The sequence below is a fragment of the Aythya marila genome, assembly GCF_965140915.1.
Source record: "Aythya marila genome assembly, chromosome: 2".
NCBI lineage: Eukaryota > Metazoa > Chordata > Aves > Anseriformes > Anatidae > Aythya > Aythya marila.
Genome location: NC_139043.1, coordinates 59,917,445 through 59,938,044, shown reverse-complemented (window position 1 = coordinate 59,938,044; position 20,600 = coordinate 59,917,445). Strand labels below are relative to the sequence as shown.

Here is a 20,600-nt window from a genome sequence, read left to right as displayed (position 1 = left end):
TGACAGAATTGTATCTTTTTTCCTTAGCACACCATGGCGTGCCAATAAACTGGTTCTGAATTGTCTTGCACTTGCTAATCATAGCACAAACAGTGGAAAAGAGCATCTTGTTAAGGCTTACTTAGAATGGGATTTCAACCACGCATCAAATAAATAAATAAATAAATAAATAAATAAACAAAAAAAACCAACAACTAACAGAACTAAAGCTATCCTAACTAACCAGGAAACCTGAAGTCATTGCCAGAATTTTCTTTGTAAAAGACCATGGTAGTCTTACAGCTACTTCTGATACTCACTGTCATTCTTTCAGCTTCAAAGATAAATATGGGCCTGACTCTGCCATCAGTGCTTAAAAAGTTTGTAGATTGATGTAAGTCCTTCACTTGGAGGAAGTGGACAATGTGGACTTAATTTTCAAAACATCTCGGTACTTTCTTGCAACTGATAGGACATTTTCCTTTCTCTTGTCCTTTTATAATCTGTTTTGCAGGCTTCAGAAAAAAAAAAAAGGCTGGACTCTGTTCTGTGCTTAGTAAGTCATTATTGCCCAGCATATAGTTCGATTGTTGGATATTGATCATCTCAATAAATGCTCAAAAGCCTTGGTTTCACAGAATTTTGCTCTTCCCCCACATACAATTTTGAAAACAAGGGGAATAGCTGTCATTTGGAAGCATACTCGTTCTCAGCCTTTCTATTGTGCATTGTACTGCCTTTTCTGCCTCAGTAAGTGGCAACAGAAAAGACTTTATTAAGATACAAAGTAGATGTGACTTGATTGTTTTTCAGATAATTTTTGCTTTCAGAAATTAGAAAGGCTGATGCTCACCTAAGCGTTAAAAATGCAGTTCCCACACACACGGAGTGCTCATGTACTGTATGTAAATTGATGTATAATGCAACTCACATTAGCTGGGTTGATGATAGCTTCAGTTTCACTGCTGTCAGATTTTTGTATCTCCTTGAATGAGTTGGCTGGTCTGAATGAATGTTAGCATAATTTATGCAGCTGATAAGTGATTTGAGTGCTTGAGTTATTGATAAAGCACTTTAACATATCATTTTCAGCTTGATGTTATGTGACATCAGAGTAAAAGATAATGTGCTAGTCCTCAGGCTTGGTATTAAAGACAATCTCCTCTTTGAATTCTAGAGGCCAGAGGAAACACACTGCTGTCTGATACAAGCCCAGGTGACCAGCACCAACCCAATCAGTCCCATCCTGCATTTCCTGTTGGGCCTCAGGTCAGTATCTTTCCTTTAAACTAATCGAGGCATGCAATTTGATGAAAAGTGAGTAATTGTGATTGATCGTCTTTTATCTATATAATGTGGAAGACGTGATTCTATTTGGCTGCATTCTGTGTTACAAAAAGGGAGCATGTATGTATATATGTATCTTCTGTATGTTTTAAAAGGTAGTTGTCTGGAAGGGTTAGCTTTTTGTATGTTTTTCCAAAATAAATGTAAGCAGCTTTGCATGTTTAGGAGGTTAAAATCTTTGAACTTCTCATAGATGTTATTTTTGAAATACAGGTCATGATTTAATATTAAAAAGCTAGTGCAATTTTAATGCAACCTTATTGGCTCTGACAGTTCTGCATGTCACACACAGCTCTTGCATTAGTAAAGGCATTTCATTATTTTTTATGCCAGATATTTATTTTCTTTATGGCAAAATGTAAGCATAATAGCGTGACTCTGTTAAACCTTTTACAAGATTTTCCATATCACTTCATAGTTTTCTCCAAGTTCAACCATACTCTAAGAAGATACTTAATGTTCTTCCACTTCACAGGACAGTCTTGCATACTGCTTGGTCCACACAGCTTCTGGTAATCGTTGCTGTAGTGTAGTCAGCTCCTACCAATCAACATACAACTGGGAAAACCTGTGAAGTGTTGGCATTTAGATATTTGTAGGCTGACTTGAGTTAGGCCTTCTTGTGTTCATGAATTATTTTCAGTGCCTGTGTAATGAATTTTCCAGCCTAGATTCAACTGGAATTGCTACCATGCTACATGGCAGTTAGGCTTACAGATTCAGTCTGTCAAGTTTGTCAAAGCTTTTTGGGTTGGTGAAAACGTATGTTTGAAGATATTGGAGGCAGGGCATGTCCGTACCGGAACACTAAAGGATCCCAAGTAGAAGTATTAATGTATAATACTGAGCTGTGCAGAGTAAAATACGCGTGCTGTCTGTGTTTCATTACAGCCATTACTGACAGCACAACAGTTAGCCTCAGCAGTAGCAGGGGTGATGCCAGGAGGCACTCCAGCCCTGAATCAGCCGATCCTTATTCCTTTCAACATGGCTGGGCAGCTGGGGGGCCAACAAGGACTGGTCCTAACTCTACCTACAGCGAATCTCACCAACATCCAAGGGCTGGTAGCAGCAGCTGCAGCAGGAGGCATCATGACTTTGCCATTGCAAAATCTACAAGGTAAGTTATCTTCAGCATTTTTCTAATAGTCTTTTGCCTGTTTGTGTCACTTTGTCTCTTTTAAACAGAGCAATATCTTTATCTGATGAAATATTGCTCTTGATATTTATTGAAAGTTAATGCTTGGATTGGTTTTGAATACTTGAGAGGTACTTAACGGATATTTGCATTTTTACAGAACTGGAGTGGAGGCTGGATTCTTACATTCTTTAGGTCAGTACTGTAAAGTACTTGAATGATTCATTAGGCTTTTCTGTCATCAATGATCAATGTTCTTTACTCACGTTTCAGTTGAAAATTTCAAATAGCAGCATGAAGACAAGTACTCTGTTTCACCATTGCTGATTAGAGTAGCTGAATGAATAAAGGCAACTAAAAGCACAGTATTGCATGAAAATCACTTTTTAAAACCTTTTATTATAAAATCAGAGTTTCCTCAGTTAGCTGCCATTACTGCCCAGGATATGCATTCTTGTATTTTCTGTGGGAGATCTGCTTTATCAATAAGGTTCTGCCATCTGTCATCCAAGCCGTTTGGAGGAGTTACGTGACTCCAAACCACAGAAGCAAAAAGTTCGTCATTGCAACACTCCTACACTAAGGTATTTGCTGTATTCTCATGGTCTAAAATCCAACTGAAAAAGCAGTTCTATGAGACACTGCATGCCTATTTTCCTCTAGCATTCTGTGCTGTGAGAAACAGTACTCAATTGAAACACATATGTTACGAGATACAGATGTATTTATTTAATAGTCCCAATTATCTTGGTTGCTTCTCAGAAGGCAGATGCTGTTGAACAGAACTGAACCAAGTATAGTTAGATAAGAATTAGCCAAAATACTATGAGAGGAATTGTACAGCTTTAATGGAAGAGGATGGTAAAGAAGTGACTATCCAGTGTGGAAGTAGTAGAGGTGTGGGCAGGAAATATCAAAATAAAACTTTAGCTCCTTCAATTTGCTTTTGTTGTTGTTGTTTTATTTATGTATTTATTATTTCTTGCTGTCATAAGTAGTAGGAAACGTTTATCACAGACAAAATGGTAATTTTATTACATGAATGCTCTACACTGCACCCTAAGTAGTTTTTAGGTGATTATGCTATGGTTGCTATTGATTACTTGATGAATGGTTTGAAGCACCAAATCCTACAGGTTGTGAAACAGCAAAGGGAGAGACAGCTCATGTGTTGAACAAACTCCCTTATGAACTACATGCACAGTACTCTCACCTGTTGGAGCAGTTACTTGCCTTTACCTTGTGCATGTTTTAAAGTTTAATGTCAACAGACCTCTCTTATCATAGTTGTAAATGGTTTTCACTTTAATGTTTAAAATAATGTCTCTCTCATACCATTAAGCTGCACCAAAGAACCTGTCATTCATAAATCATAGATGAAAAGGACACACTAATGCACAAATTTTGCTTGTTTAAAATTTGAGAGTGCATGTAAAGTAGGGAACTGAAGATTAAAAAAATAATGCAGGAACAGGAGCGGGTAAAAGCATATATAACAAAGTGAAGGGGAAGTGGCTTTTTAGCGTAGGTGGATGATGAAATCTTAATGAAGAAACAGGCATTATAAAAATGTATCCCTTCACTCTAGAGTGCTCCAAGTTATGGCTGCAGTGTATGTAGTAGTATAAATAAACATAAGCTCGTGCAGTTCTTACGTCATTTATTCACCCTGCATTACCAAACCAGTAGGGATTAAGCCAGGAAACCTTTGCTCTTTAGTTTAGCTATAGGCATGTAATTGCTAGCTAGAGGGTGCAACTCTGCTGTTTCAAGCATTGACTTTATTAGGCAAACTGGTAGATGCAAGCATGGAATCAAATAGGGACTTGCTTGCAGTTCCCCATCCATGAGCTATGTTAGCTACTTTGCTGTTTGTCTGCTTCTCTCCCCTCCCGTCCCATTCCTCTAAGCACCTCACAACTTTGTATATACACTTGCAATATCCAGGTGACAAAAGGAATTACCGTTGCCTTCATTATTTGGAAGTGGAACTGATGCACAAAGAAATAAAAGAACTTTGTTAATATAGAATTTAGGAGCCCTAAATCACAGTTGTAAGCTTTTCTTGCTTCCTATATAGCCCACTACCCACCCAAGGCATGTGTAAATGAAGGTAAGAGTTTGGTGAGAATGCATTTTCTAGAGAATATCTTTAGCTGTGTGATATCATCAGTTCTGTTGAAATGACTGACTTCTGGTCCATATGTTTCATGGTTATTTGAAAAATAATCATAGCGTGTGCGTTCCATTTTGTAGCCAGCACTTTTATAGGTATATTCATACTGTTCAAGGCAGTTTGGGTAGTTCATGCCCTGTGTGTGAAATCAGACCATATTCATCAACTTTCATGAAAAGTTTCATGTCACAAACCTTATAGTGACAGTGTCAACATAGATGACTGAAGGACATGTTTTCATACTGTTTTCTAACCTTTCTCATTTCTCTTGTTGTAACATCTCCTTTCCCTAAATTTTCAGTGCAGTCAAACATAGGTGTCCAAAGCTGCTGTGAGCACATTCTTTTCCAGTTTTGTTCTTTCATCAGTAAACTTCTAAAACTCTTCATCCCAAACTAGCCTAGCCAGGTAATTGAGAAGGCTCCCTAAAGACTTTTTGAATGATGCATGAATTCAGAAAAACTGTGATCTAATGGAATGCTTTAATGGGTGTAATTCCACTAAATTTTGTGTTGTCTGTGTACGTATTTAGCTGATTTTCTTCTCAGGGACTTTCAGCTCTGGTTCAGGGTGGTAAGTATGAGACCTTAGGGTGATAGGATGAAACAATAACTTACTTGTGGAAAGAGAAAAAACATTCAGTGATAGGAATCATAGATATATTAACTATTTGAAAAGAGAAAACGAGAGTTCCTTTAAAAATTCAAGACATTGGTAAAATGGAGTGATTAATGATATGAAAATTACTCTTACAGTATGACTTATTCAGTGAAATTACCTATTCTTCAGTTGTCAGTTACTTATAAATATTTTTTTTTTCCTTTTTTTTTTTTTTTTTCTGTTAAATTGTTGAGTTGCTGTATGGGTCTGATCCACCACTAAGTCAATAGGAGTTTTGTTGCTGTAAGTGAAGAGAGGTTTAGATTGTAAGCTTCTTTTTAAACTATTCTTGATATGTGCTTGATTATTCTCTGTTCATTACACTGTGTCATTTGTCATACACACTGCTGCACCCCATCTGTTCTCTGAGCAAAGAAGTCAAATATGTGTGAACAGAAGAAAGATCAATGTGTAAATTCTTGCTGTGAACACTTACATAAAAATACATTTTCATCGACTACTATTAAGCAAATTTAATATGCACAAGGAATTTGCAAAGAATACAATTTACTTAAATGCCAGGGGACTGGTGGCAAAATAAAGCCATCTGCATTACAGTAAACAGAAATCTCTGAACATACCACAGATTCACCTATGGAACTTTGGTTTGCCATGAAGAGTCTTTTGATGAAAGCAAATAAAATCAACAACCATAACTTTTTATTGGAATCCACTAAAAATACTGAAGGTAAGAGATTAAACACCATCCAAGAAAGTTGTTATTCCTATTCCCAGACACATACAAACCTGTTTCGCTCTCACCGTTTCTAGAATTACAGCTGGAGCAAAGCAGTGCTTTTCTAAAAGGCAAAAATCTGGAGGTATCACAATAGCAATTGAGAGGTTGCAGGAAGGGAGGTAGATACCCTATAGGATGATGTGTTGCTTTGCCTGTTGCTTTTAGTCCATTGCTTCTTGGCATGTATTGAATAATACAGAAAACACTGCTAGCTTTCCATTTTATCACCCAATCAGTGGTTCATCAAAATACATTTTTCTGACTTCGGGAAACATTTTTTTTTCTGGGCTAAATAATTTAAATTTCTGCAGCTCCTTTGTCAGATCAGTTTTCACTAAGTTTTGTTGTTGCTTTTGTACTTCTCAATGGTCTGTCCAAGGGACTATTTTTAGAGCTTAATCTCAAAGTATTCAATAATGTCATGAAGCTGTTATTTATGGAAAAGAATTATCTCCTCAAACCCATCTTCCTTTTCTAGATCAGTGTAATATTTCTGTATATCTGAATAGAAAGACACTTTTTTTTCTTGGGAAGGGGGTGGGCTGAGTTTGTTCTGTTTTATTTTCTGAAGGTATTTTTAGCCCTCTTGAGTCCATGTTGAAATCACTGAGAAATGGGAATGTATTCCAATGCTGAAGAGCTGTTGTTCTCAGATTGTCCTCTTGTTTTACTCAGTTTCCCATGACAGCCAGTGAAGTTTTAGCTAAAAAAGTTAATATTATTTTAGCTATCCTTTTAGTGGGTATATGTTTGAAATGAGAAGGGACTAGTGCAAGTGTCATTTGCCAGCTCACTGCTGGCCATACAGGCTATGTGGATAAGAATTTGGGAATGGATATAAATTTGGGAATCTCTCTGTGAACGGTTGGCCCAAACATCACATTGTTATATCACATAACAATGTCACGACTTTTCCACCATAGCAGAGCTTGAATGATATTTGAACCTCAAAAGAAATCAACAGGTTGGAGATTCTAGCCTCATAGCATGGAAGCTTTATGTGTTTTATTTCCTGTACACTTTGTACTGTTCCTAAAGTGAGTGTCAATAATTTATTTCCAAATCAGAATTTCTCAATCTTGAGTTCTGAAAGAAATGAGAACAAACTATCTCCCCAAATCATTAGAGAAAAGCTTCAGCGCTGAAAGGAAGCCTTGCATGGCTGAAAATGTGAAATCATTAAATTACATTATTTAAATAGCAGCAGGTCGTATTTTAGCTGCAATACGATAGAAGGGGAAATGTATTAAACATCTCAAGAGCTAGAAGACAGCCATTAAAATATACTGATATGGGTAACAGTAGACATAGATAACAGTAGAACAAATTTAAAAAGCTTTGTGTTGTTTTTTGTTTTTTTGTTTTTTGTTTTTTGTTTTTTTTTGGGGGGGGTAATCCGTCAAAATGAATGTTGGGTAAAGGCATAATGGTAACAAAAAGGGAAAAATGTATTGTTTACATTTATTAGATCTTATTTCATCTGAACATAGATTTGTATCATTAATTGTGCAGCAGATAAAGTAAACATGCTCTGTCTCCATTTCCCCATGTACACAGACCTTAAAAATCAGAAATCAGAGAGAGATGAAAAATAAGAAAGAGACAGAAAAGAAGTAGACTACAAACCTCAATCACTTACTGATCTAGAGTCCAAATTTCAGTTTTTAGAACATTTTCTCCTTTTAACTAAAGTGATGCAGTCCCTATTCATTTGTATTCCCCTTCAAGTAACATGAAATAGCTTTCAGAGTCTACAGAAAGGCAGTGTTTCACTTATGTATTTTAATGAGCACCAATGTCAGTAATAATCAAAATGATGTTTCACTTAGAGGAATAGTTTATTCTCAGGTACTTCTGCAGTGTACTAACATAACCAGAACAAGAATGACAAGAACCAAGAAAAGGAGCTGCACTCGCTATTAATTTCAGTGAAGCCCTTAAACCAAATATACCTCCACTACCACTGTACAAATGCACATAATACAGTCACTGGGAAGAGCTCTCTCATACAAAGAAGGGGTTAACTGCTAATCTCCCTATCTCAGTACATGGAAAGAAATAGGAGAAATCTGGGCATCCTTAGGCATAGTGTGTTATGCACAGAGTGCCTATGGATTAGCAGCCACTAGAGGAGGCTTCCTCAGGCTGACGGCTGCATTCCTTCCAAATTGTGCTGTACAGGAACTGAAGTAACAGGCAGAGAGATCCCTAAAGATGGAGTATGTAGGTTTTGTGCCTCCACCTGTTGGCCCAGGAAACACTGTTTGGGAGGCCTAACATTTGCTTTTAGGAAAAAAGGCAAAAGCTGCCTTTGGAAGGAAGTATAGAAAGAGCCTTAATAGTCTGATTTTCCATTTGTGATGTTTTTCGCCACCATATAAAGCTTTTCCTGCGGGAATGATGTGGCCCCATGTTAATTGTTTGTCTTGTTCAGTGGAAAATTGTTGCCTTCACAGAAGGAATGTGAAAGGTTTGGGGCTTTATTAGCTACTAGTTGTTTATTGATCACTCACAGTGTGTTAGCTATTCGTTGTTTGGATTTTTTTTCCCCTTAAGTTAAAAGCCTACCATCAGAGGCATTAAAATGCAGTAGTATTAATGTTTGTATGCTCTGTTGTTGACTTCCACACAAAATAGACCTCAAACATGCCTGTTTTTTCACTACTAGTGGCTATGGAGCAACATCGTCGAGGAATAATGAAGTGATGTAGATCAAATTAATTCTGAAATCAAAGTGTTCACACCTACTTAAACTTTGCAAGCCAAGTTTTGTCAGGGTCTAAGTTTCCAAACTTGTATGCCAAGAAGCAGATGGGAAAGACAGAAGTGGTCTGCTCCTCTCCTAAGTTTCCACCCAAAACCTATTGGTTAACTACCCTCTAGCAGACATGACCCCTAGGCTAGGAGTTGTGGAGTGCCTGGTGTTGAAGACTGGTATTTCTGGGAATGCACCCCTTTATTCAGCATGAGTTATCCTTCTAGCCCTGACTCAGACCGATACTGCTCCTGGCAGGAATATTCTGTGTGCAGGGTTATAAATGAAATTTCTGTCAACCAGAACATGGATGCATTTTAATGCTGTTTTTAAAGTATATCTTTGCACCTGTTTCCAGGAGCCTTTAATCTTCTTGAATTTAGACCGTGACAATTTAAATTAATGTAGAGAAAACTCATTCCAATAATGTTAAGCACTTAACTTACTGTAATCTTACAAAAGCCACAAAATTGGGAATGCAAGTAAAAATCCTAGCTGGTGTTTGTCACTCCGTTCCTCACCTCTGCATTGTAGCATACAGGCTACATGCACTGGTGGATCACATGCAAATAGATAGGTACATCCATATGGTATATGCATATATGACTCATAGGCTGATCCGGCTCCTAACTGCAATACAGTGGGTTACAGAAGGATTACCAGGATGGATTTGCAGCCTTCACTCTTAATTTCCTTGCCTTGGTGGATTTAAATCAGACATTTATAGTCTTTGTGGTTTAATTTCCTTTGTTTTCCTATGGTGTTTGTATTAATAAAATCCCTATGATTCATGTTTTAAAACTCCCTGGATAAAAACTCATGTTCCTGATAGACCAGTGAGATTCTAATCAAGCACATATATATTTAGGGACTTGCAAAAACAACAAAGTCTTTATTGACCAACTGGGTTTTCAGGCATTTTTAATAGTGTAAATTTTGAATCCATGGACCATACATGTTAACCCCCTGGAAGCCGATTTTTTAAATGAAATTTATTTGAAGTCTGCAGAACCACAGAACTCTTTTTTTTGTGTGTGTGTTTTGTTTTGTTTGTTTTTATTGTCATAGTAAGTTCTGAAAATGTCTTGTGACTTTCTTATCAGAGTCTTAAAGATTATGCATTTTGAAACTTTTTATAGTATCTTTTTCTTTTTTGTCAAAAGTTTCTGCCTGCCACTCAGATTGGTTTAGAATGGAAACAGGGCCTGTCTGGTGACATCACAGAATCATAGAATCTTTTTGGTTAGAAAAGACCTTCAAGATTATCAAGTACAACCATCAGTCTGACCTACCAAGTTCCATCACTCAGCCATGTCCCTTAATGTCACGTCTGCATGTCTCCTAAATGCCTGCAGGTATGGGGACTCCACCACTTCCCCAGGCAGCCTGTTCTGATATTTGACCACCCTCTCCATGAAGAAATTCTTTCTCATAACCAATCTAAACCTTCCCTGGCACAACTGTAGACCTTGTCATTTTGCTGTATCACTTGTCATCTGAGAAAATAGATGAGAAATCAGAAATTATGAAAGTGAAGCTTGCTTGGCTTTTCTTGTCCCCAGATCTCCATGTGATCTTATGTACTTTTGATAGAATCCTCTACCCATGGAGGTCTTCTTGCTCCAGTCTCATTTCGCTACCAATCCCTGAAGCTTCATTCCTGAAACTTTTCGTCTTTACACATGCTCTGACAGACAGAGCAGAGTCGCAAGACCTGTGTTCTGTTCCACCCTAGACATCTTTTGTGAGGGCAAACAATTGACACATTTTCTACAACTCTTTTACCACCTGTAAGTGAATGTGCTGATTGTTAGTGCTCTGCTTTCCTACAAAAGTGGCTTTAAATCCCTACTGTTAAATGTCCTCAGATGCAGCTAGATCTTGGTTAATTGTACTTTTAATTCTTAAATTTTGTTCTGGTTCATAGACCTAAAACAGGCTAGGGGCTAGGCCCGTTAGTAAATTCATTTTCTGGAATAGTAAGGTGAATTTTCCTTATTTGGGACCTGCTTTCCAGCCAACAGATGGATTGTAAATTTTCACCAAGGCTAGTAAGATTCATCACAGTGTGGATTCTAAATCTATTGCCTTTCTTGTATTTATTTGCTTATTTATTTTAAGATAAATAATTCTTTTGTATTTACTAAGCTTTATATTTGACATATTCTACAGACTCTTCTTTCATTTAGTTGTTATATTTTGTTAGGATAGATTATACAGTGTGAAAAAGAAATCTTCGGCATAAAAACAAGCTTCTCATCTCAATTCCATTATATAATTCTGTTCAAGTTGATGCTGATGCTTTGGATTTACAGAATCTGACCCTTCAATGTCTTTCCCTTTTCTTTTCTCAGATACTATTTCTGTAGTCTCTTTCCTTATCCAGTGCTGGTTGTTCCTGTCCATCCTGTATATACCACCTTGGTTTTTAAAGTTATTCACAATCCAAATATTCCTGAATGTATTTTATACTGTGCAACTGATTTCCCATTATATCAGCAGTAATAGATGAAGAAGAGGTAAATGGCTAGTGGTGATAAACCTGTTGTAATTTTCCCACTATATTGGGTTCCTGTATGTTAGCAGATGCAGCTATAACAGGACATGAATCCTGTCTAAAAAGCAAGGAAATGATAGTAGTACATTTTCAGGAAATTCACTTATTGGCAAGCTGTAAGTTGATTCCTTTATTTTATTTATTTTTAAAAGGTTAAAAACTCTCGAGAACAAATTCTGTATGTGTTCTCCGAAAACTCTAAGTCTAGCAACCTGAACAAAGCAATCACTTTCAGTGTCTCTCTTTGAGATTTTAGCCTTTCCTTTCCCAAATAAATGCTTTTGAGCTATAAAGGAAGACAATACTCCCCTCCCAGCACTGTAGCATGTTTAAAAAATACTCAGCTCACCCCACCTTCATTTTACTGGTAACAAAATCAGTTCTTTAAATCTTTGTTTTACCCTGCTTTAAAAGGACTGGTAGTTCAAAGTTATATCTTATGAAATTGCATTTATCTAATATGAGAACCTTGGCCAGTTGCAACCAAAATTAAAAACATATACTATTTTTTCCATATGTCAGAAGAATATCATTGGTTTTAAGTGCAAGACTTATCAAGTGGATCTTTAAGCATTTATATTCCCATGAGTGCCATTATTTTACAATTTCTTAGTGGTATTTATATATATTCAACATTTGACATCAGATAATTTGAGTTTGCTATGTTTGTAAGATAACTCACAAGGGAGAAAGTTGTATTAAATAAATAATAGAGATAAATTTTATACTTCCATATATTTCAAAGCTAATGCAGCTAACTTGCAGTGGAATGGTAACATGAAGACACTGTGCTATAATTTGATTGATTTGTTTTGACAGCAGCCAAATAATTGAGAGTGAAAGGTGTCAGCACAGATGAAATATTGTATAAGCCACATTCAGAAGGCAACCCCAACAGCAATAGCAAGTGGAGTTTTATTTCCTTTGATATCACACTGTTACTCACTTCCAGTTTATTATAAAACCATGAAAGGTATGCAACTTTCCATATGATGGAGGCTTTTATGGAGAGGATAGAAACAGAAGTTTGTCAGGTACTTGAACAATAGATACTGACAATGGGATTTATGTTGGATACAATATAAAAGGGTAAATTATCTTAATCTTTCCCCCTGGTTTTCTCTCTTCTTTTAATCCCTTTTTACAGGCTACTGCTTATCTGGCGTCTTACCTCTAGCTTGGAGGGTAAGTGACTCCCTCCAGAGCAACCATCAGTGTCAGTCTATGGACTGCCTGGCAGGGGACTGATGCAAACACAGTGCTGCTATTACCCTCTCCAGCAGTGAGACTTGGTTTCAGTTCACCTCTTCTGCACAGCAAACTATATCCATTCTGGCTAACTGGGACAGGGTGAGGTTTGTCTATCTGCCTTATAGTATCCTACTGTACTGCAAGGAATACAAAGAATTACAGCATCTTTTGATCCTGAGACATTGTAACTGTGTAAGTAACCTAGTACAGAGGGTAGCCAAATAGACCAGCTGTAATAATTTCTGAAAGCAAAATGATTTGAAAATCACTGTTGATCCTCCTTAAAAGGGTACTGAAGAAGAAGGATGGTGTACCTGTAAAAATACAAACTATAAAGCTTCCTTTGTCCTGAAGTCTCATTGAATTCAGTGGGAGCAAAGGAGTTTGAATTGAAATGTATATGTCCTGCCATTCATTTCAGAAATGGTTCATTAAGAAGACATAAGTCGATGGGAATGACAAGGGCTCTCAGTAATGAGCTCTTGCTCATGCAAAACAAAACAGTCTATGACAACCATCATGTTAACAAGATCAGGAACTCTTGTGGCTTTGTAATGTAACATCTAATCTATAGCTATACCTATACCTATACAAATAGAATTATCTTACTTGGAGAAAAGTAAATAACAGAATGGGATGAGATTGCCAATACAGAGCAATTTATACACAGTCACATTCCACTTATATTATCTTTGTCTTCTGATCATGCATTTCACAAATGGCATGGTGGAGATTAGAAATCGAGGTTGAGAAACCTAAACTTGCCTGTATTAATAAGGGAAAAGTTTGTTGGTTTTTTTTGTTTTAAGTGGTGTAGGAAGGCAGGAAGTAAGCCATTGTTTATAAAATAAATCTTACTGTATAGTAGGCTGCATCAACTGAAGTGTTTTGGTGTAGAGCAGTATTACATATGTGAAATGAATCCCCCTTTTTTCACCATTTGCCTCATGTTAGTTTGAGGTGTTTAGACCAGATTTATTTTGGAGGAAACTAGACTAGCAGCTCTGTTCCAGGAACACAGCAATAGTATTCCAGAGCCAGGTGGAGGCACAAAGGTCCAAACCAACAGTTGGCCCTTTGGACAGTTTCAAGAAGAATACATTCAGTGCAAGAAACCAGAGTAACTACAGAACAATGCAAAAACCCTAAAATGCAAGTAGAAGAGGATAAAGGGACTCCAAATCAACTTTCTCCATCTAGTGACCCACTCATGCTGCACCTCTAGCTAATATTCACATAGCCATAAAACCTGTATTAGTGGTTCAGAAAGTAGTAGAAGAAGTAACTGATGACTGGTACTTGCAATGAAAACACATCTTCCATTGCTGATGATTCAGAACAATGTTATTTAGGTGGAGGCTTACATTAGAGCACTGAGTCCCCATGTTGGAGGGTTATGTGGCTCATGTAATAAATAACTCTGCCATCAGCACCAGCAGAGTTAAGCTTTACTTGGCAGCTCTGATTTTAGCTACCAGGTAGCTGTAATGTTCTGCTTAGTAATTTTAGGTAAAAAGCTGAAAATGGAATGCCTAGATGTATATGCATATAAAGCTATTCATAGGCATTGAAATAAGCCTGTAAACATCTAAATCTGAAGTTCTGATCTGTACTTGCTAGAAGAATGTGATTTACAGCGGAATCAAAGGCTTCCCAAATACCAAGTTTTGTGTATGGATATTAGTCTCACCTAGAAGTACTAACAATTCATGAAAACACAGGTGATTAAAAAGATTCTCAGTAGAGTGAATGTGTTTTAGAGAGAAGTCTTTCCTTTTCTTACTAAAATGCCTTCAGATTTTTCTTTTTCACATCCCAACTTCTACTTGTGAGCAGGTGGATCTAATTATACTGGCCCTGTTAAACTTCAGTCTCATCCAAGAGCTTCTAGTCCGTAAGCTCTGGAAGAGAAACTCCTCCTGAGAACCATTTCACAAAGTGATATAAAGAGACAGAGGATCTAGTTAATGGAAAGATGCTCAAGTGTCTAATGTGCTTTCTGGCCACAGTAATTGAGATGCCTCTTTGGTTGCATACCCCTTGATCATGCATTTGCCAATACATTGCTAACTGAACAAAAATACAAAAAATACATAAAAGAAATATGAGAGAAAAATAAAAAGAAAAGTGAGGAGTTTGTTTGGAAAAAAAAAAAAAAGAAAAAAAGAAAAAAAAAAAGAGCACAGCCTTCTGGCTAGCAAGGCAAATGGAAAATAAAGACTTAAAGAAGTAAGATAGCCACCCAATTGAACTAGGTCCTAGGCATCTCCCACATTAAATATTTCTGTGGGCATTTTACTGAATAGGTTAGATAACCCAATTACTCTCTTTTTTTAAGCTAAAGTAATTAACTGTAGAAGTCTTAATAGAGGACTAGACAGGTTGTGTTCATTGCTCCATAAGGATTCCGCTTACTATTAATACATGTGTTTTGGGTTTTCTCTAAATAAGGAAGCAAAGTAAACATTTTCACCCACACCTAATACCTAAAGTAACCCCACATCATTGTTACAAGTGGTCATCTCTAAGTGGTGATTGTGATATGGCAGCACAAAGCCAATTCCGGAGGCTCTCAACATTGAGTTTTAGTGAGGCAGATTCACATGAGATGTGCTGCTTGAGGCCCCGTTGACATTTGGGAGTTTGAGTTTTAAAAAAAACAATGTGAAGACCCTCAAGGTTTGGCTGACTATAACCTGCAAATAGTTTGGCAAGACCCTATTTACAGAGACTGTTCAAGAGCCTTTCCCGTCCCCCATTTCATTGTTCAGCACTGACACATTGCATTATGAGAAAGAGCCCCACTTAATGCAGAGCTACTTTCAATTGTCATGAGCACTCAGTCTTATTTAAACTGACACCCTCTCCATCACCCCCAAGCTAGAATCCCAATGTCAGAGTGCTTCAAGAAGTTGGGATTCAAAGCTCTACTGTCTTGCCTAAGAGCTGTGATAGAGTGATGCAAAACGGCATGCAAGAGAACTTCAGAGATAGAAGGACAATCCCAAAGCTGGAGGGAGATATGTTAGATATGGATGTGCCGGGTGAGTAGAGGAAAAGAGAGACAGCAAATTGAAAGGTAGGCTTGCATATGAGTTCAGAGGAGGAAAGAGACTTAGAGGAACCATGTTCTTCTCTTCATTTGGATTCATCATTTCATTAGACTTCATTGATTTGGGATCATGCCATTAGAAAGGATTATAATTCCAGCATGTTCCAAGAGAAGATAGTGCCCTTCCTTCTCCCATAACACCAAGTTGCTCTGTAGGTGTATTTGTCCTTCAAGGTTTGATGCTGAGGTTCTCTAGCAACAGGAACATATGCAAACATTTTGAAATTAAACAGCACAGAAATTCCTGGTGTGAGGAAACATAGTCTACCATATAGAGAGTAAAATGACCAGATGATCAGTCCTTTCTCTTACTGATTCAGCAAATGCTTATGCATGTGTTAGCTTAGGTAGTAGTTTAAGTGGTCCTATTAATTATTTAAAAGGGTCACTTTAATGTTCACTGTTTAGTAAAGAGAAAACTGAGGCACAGAGTAGTGAAATGACTGTCTGATGTTTCTGAGTAGGACAGTAGCAAAGACAGCCATAGAAACCATTCCTATGTCCAGTCCTGCCAAACTTACGCCTATGGATTTGTAGGGGGAGAGTGCTGTGTTTAAATTAACATAAGAAAATAACATTTCAGAGCATACCATTTTAGGATCTTTACTGGGCATTCATGTAAAGAATTTCTTATAGATTGTTTTAAAGGCTGAATCTTGCTTTTCTCACAGGCATATCTCACTGTTTTTGGGGTAGCTGCTTCCAAGAGTAAAGTTAGTAATAATATTCAACCATATATTTTAGCCCATTCCTTGAGTTATATAAATGCTCTGTTAGAACATGAGAAAAAGAATGATTTAAGTAACCACAGTCAATGACTGGGCCATGAATGGTTTCCCTCCCTTTCTTTCTTTTCTGTCTTCTTTCCCCTAGAGAAGAACATGATTGCAGTAGGGGTTTGGGATTAAGTAATCATATCTACTTTCTGAAATTTTAAAGCAGTTTATATTCCTGCCTGAATTTTTGATTTAGGAACAAATATCATTATCATGAAAGACATTTATTTCTACATGCAGCTACATTTAAAAAATGCACCTGCTTTTTAAAGATGGGGGGTAGAAGATGGAAGGGGGGAGTACCAATACTTGGGTCTCATGCCAGACTTTAATGTAAAATTAATTCCTTTAAAAAGATTTTTATAAAACCACAACATTTTTCTAATGTGCATTAAGAATGTTGGAGAGCTCACTGAAGCATATGCTTTGAGCTTTCAGGAGCAATCTGTAGTCAGGCATTTTAAATGAAAATTGATTTGTGATTTACATGGTCAGTGGAAAGAAAATTAACTTATGGAAGGTTGTAATGAAATATTAGACAAGTAAAAAAGTAGATGGTGATCTAGTGGAACTAAAAGTCCCATCTGGAAGAATTCTGTGACATTTTTACATTTATCTGTGTTCTGCATGAGTTGTAATGTTAGTGGTAATTTTATGGGACTGAACTGAAATGAAAAGGGTGTTATCACAGATTGCCTACAATATAGGATTGTGTTCAGTGGAGAGTCCTGTATCCTTTTCTCCATTTTCCTATAATATGACTCATTGCACTTTTTTCAGCTACTGTTGTTGAATTCATTCAGCCTTTTACTTGGGGTTATTAAAGAAGAACATCAAATGCTCACAAATACAATCTAACAGCACATTTAAAAGCAACACTGCTGCTTCCACTTACTCCTGCATAGTTGAGGTGCTGTCCAGGAGACTCATTAAAATATATACTAAAGGAACAAATGTTACCACTCTGAAACTATATATTAACACAAATTTAAAATTATTTTCTCTTTTAATTTATGAGTCATCAGCATAGTGAGAGGAATGAATTGAAGCTTCTTCAGAAAACATACTGCCACGTATGCTTTTATTCCTCTATTCCTTTTAAACTCTGATGCTCAGTGTATGACATTCTTGATTGCTTTTGCTGTCAACTTCTTGGAGAATGAAGGGAAACATATCAGCATAGCATGATGCCATACTCCCTACACTCTTCTCCTGTTTCTGTAATAGAAAGTCTTCCTCCTGTTTCAATAATCCAGACTTTATTGGTATTAGAAAGAGGAACTCCTAACAGATAAACTTCCTCTTCCTTCAGTCTCCATATATGACAACTTCTGATTTATCCTAGTTTATGCGGTTTGAAATGTAAGGCTATGATCTGGCAAAAGATTCATATTCTATGGAATCAGGAAGATCTATTAAAGCATTTGGTGAAATTAGTTCCATCATGGATTTCAAAGACATCCAATTTTCAATACTTAGAGAAAAATCTTTCCATCAAAGGCATATTTCCTTCTGTTATTAAATAAATTAGCTTTCTGTCCTATCAAAATCTTGTTTGTTCTGGACATTGTCTTCCCTTTCACAGAAGAGGTGTGTTAGATTCCTGAAACAGGTGAAACTCGACTTAATACAATTTATTTTTCTCTGTTCCTTTAGCAAATATATCAGTCTGATTTAAGTGCATTATAAGCATTCTACTGTATTTGAACTCTAAAGGATTTCAGTGTGTCTTAGCACCATGCAATACTTGGACACTGCCAGAAAGCACAGATTATAGACTTATATCTCTTCTTTTTACCTCCTTTCTTTTTTGTTTTGTTTTGTTTGTTTGAGGTTGTTTTGTTTTGTTTTTCTTTGTTTCTAACAAAGTTGGAGAAAATGGTTAAAGTTGCACTATGTGCATATCACTGCTAGCTGACATAGTCTTAGTCACATTGTGCAACTCATACTGCAACATATTAGTGTGTACAACTGCATTACTGAGGAAAGTAGTTTAAAACACATCATTTTTCAGGAAATTAATTTTGTAAGCCTGTTTGTAAGAGGTGAAATATCACAGATCTATCATAAACAGTATATATGTTTTTCAATAGAATGATGTGGCTAGTAATGGTAGAGCAGCCTTTCTAATCACAGGATACTAAAAAGGTCAATATTAGGTATTGGCTTTCCGTCCTGTCCATCTGAAACAATATACCATAGTGAGTATAATCAGTAAATGGAGGTAAATGAACCTATTAGAAACATTAGCATTGCAGAAAGACAAGATTTGAGAATAGATGTTAAGTGGATCCTGCAGTCGGTAATTGTCATCCAGGGAATAATTACACTAATTAATAGCTGCTAACCCAAGACCCTTGTGCCTGTGACTTTGAATGAGTTAATGATTGCTGCTCTAGAGAATGTATTGCTGGTAGATTTTCAGTACGTGTCAGCAGAGTAAAAAGGCCCCAGGGAACAGACTTGGGCTCTGATGATCTTTAGGGTCCCCATTTTTACAAACCACAAGTACATCACTGAACGATCAGATAACGTCTCCACAGACCACAAAGCACTGAATAGCGGTTGGGGATTTTCGAATGAAGAGATCCATTTCATCATAAAGTTCTTGATTTGTAAAGTTAATATTAACTTCATGTAACCTCAGCCTTATAGCACTTCCAATCAGCAGGTTTTACGTCTGGGGCTGTCCTTCAAATGAACCACAAAAGCCAATTTTTTTCCATTGTCTTTCCTCCTGACCCTAGTTAAGTGGACTCTGTTTCTGCTGAAGTTAATTTAAAATGGTACCAAATCTATATTGACATAATTTCATTTTTGTAGGCTTTTAAACATGGGAAAGTTTATTTTACATAGAAGAATGGGTTTAATTCATTTGGCTGTTCTGTTCTTCCTCTTTGTCTCTCTTTTCTCCCTTTTGTGCAATAAAGTATACAAGACCAGTAATATCCATAAATTCATGACATATAATCTAGCCATATTCTAAGGGACAATATCAGTGACAATTCTTGTTTTTGTATCATTAAAACCAATAGTTGACCGGTGTCAAAATAGCAACCAAACAATTATAGTAAAATCAAGATTATGTTCATTAACAATGTTAATTACGTTCATTGACAGTGGAAGGAGAGCTGTATTTCTCTTGTTCTTTCAGTCTGTGAGGGAAAGGATTATTAATATACTTCAGAATATAAGTCCGTGGCCTTTGATCAGATGGAACAACACAAAACAAAGCACTGCCCCACATTGGAGCCTTTTTTAGCAACACCACTAACAATAAAATATTTCAAGGTAATAATGTAATATTGTAAGTCTAGGTAGTTGATGATTCCTCATATGTCTTCAGGGAGTTAGAAAAGATCATAAAGTTAGATCTCCTCATAAATTCATTTTGCATTCATTCTGATGCTTTTCCACAGCCCTCCAAATGAGCAAGAGAGGTTTTTAGTGCTAATGCGAGATGTTCTGGTCTAAACTGTTAAGCTGTTAGTTGACAAATGTCCTAGTCATTAGGTAGACAAAAAAAATTCTTATAGAAAAATCTATGGAATATTCAAAGAATTGGAAAAAACTGTGCTTTGAACCTACAACCCAGAATATAAATATAGAATCTGTACAGCACTTTGAAGCAAGAACAAACATTGAAATAGCAGAGTGAAAATGTGCAAAACAGTTAAAGAAACATATTCCTTTGTCAACTAAGTTCATTAGTACTTATAGTCCTTCCAAAAGATTTTATCTCTGAGAGCATGTTAAAAATTTGTAAGCATTTTAAGCAGTTCATGTTGCATTATGCCATGGCAGTAGCAATGAAGCTCAATTGTCTTTATCTTCACTTACACCCATGGGAAGGGTGGGGAATAAAAAGGATAATATCAGGGCTATCTGCAGATCTGATTATTCTCTGTAAGGCAGGAAGAAAATGAACTACATTTACATTTTGTTGTGATAATACAGAATGTTTCAAGGATGTTAATGTCAACTTAGTAAGTTAAAAGAATCCCAAAATGTTGTAGAACAAGAAAAGAATCCTGACCAACAGAATATTTTGTGGGAAAGAACAGAAACTCAGTGGAAGATACTGTTCATGGAAATTGCAAACCACCCAAC

The 20,600-nt window shown here is 36.6% G+C and overlaps 1 protein-coding gene across 1 annotated transcript in view; it reads left to right on the top strand.

The window, feature by feature from the left end:
• POU6F2 (POU class 6 homeobox 2) overlaps positions 1-20,600 on the top strand; it is a gene marked incomplete at its 3' end in the record, with an annotated part of 316,938 nt that overhangs the window by 130,734 nt on the left and 165,604 nt on the right. The window contains exons 3-4 of the mRNA XM_082752801.1: positions 1,157-1,248; positions 2,218-2,446. Coding sequence (XP_082608927.1) covers positions 1,157-1,248; positions 2,218-2,446 — 321 coding nt within the window. The remainder of the gene's footprint in view (positions 1-1,156; positions 1,249-2,217; positions 2,447-20,600) is intronic.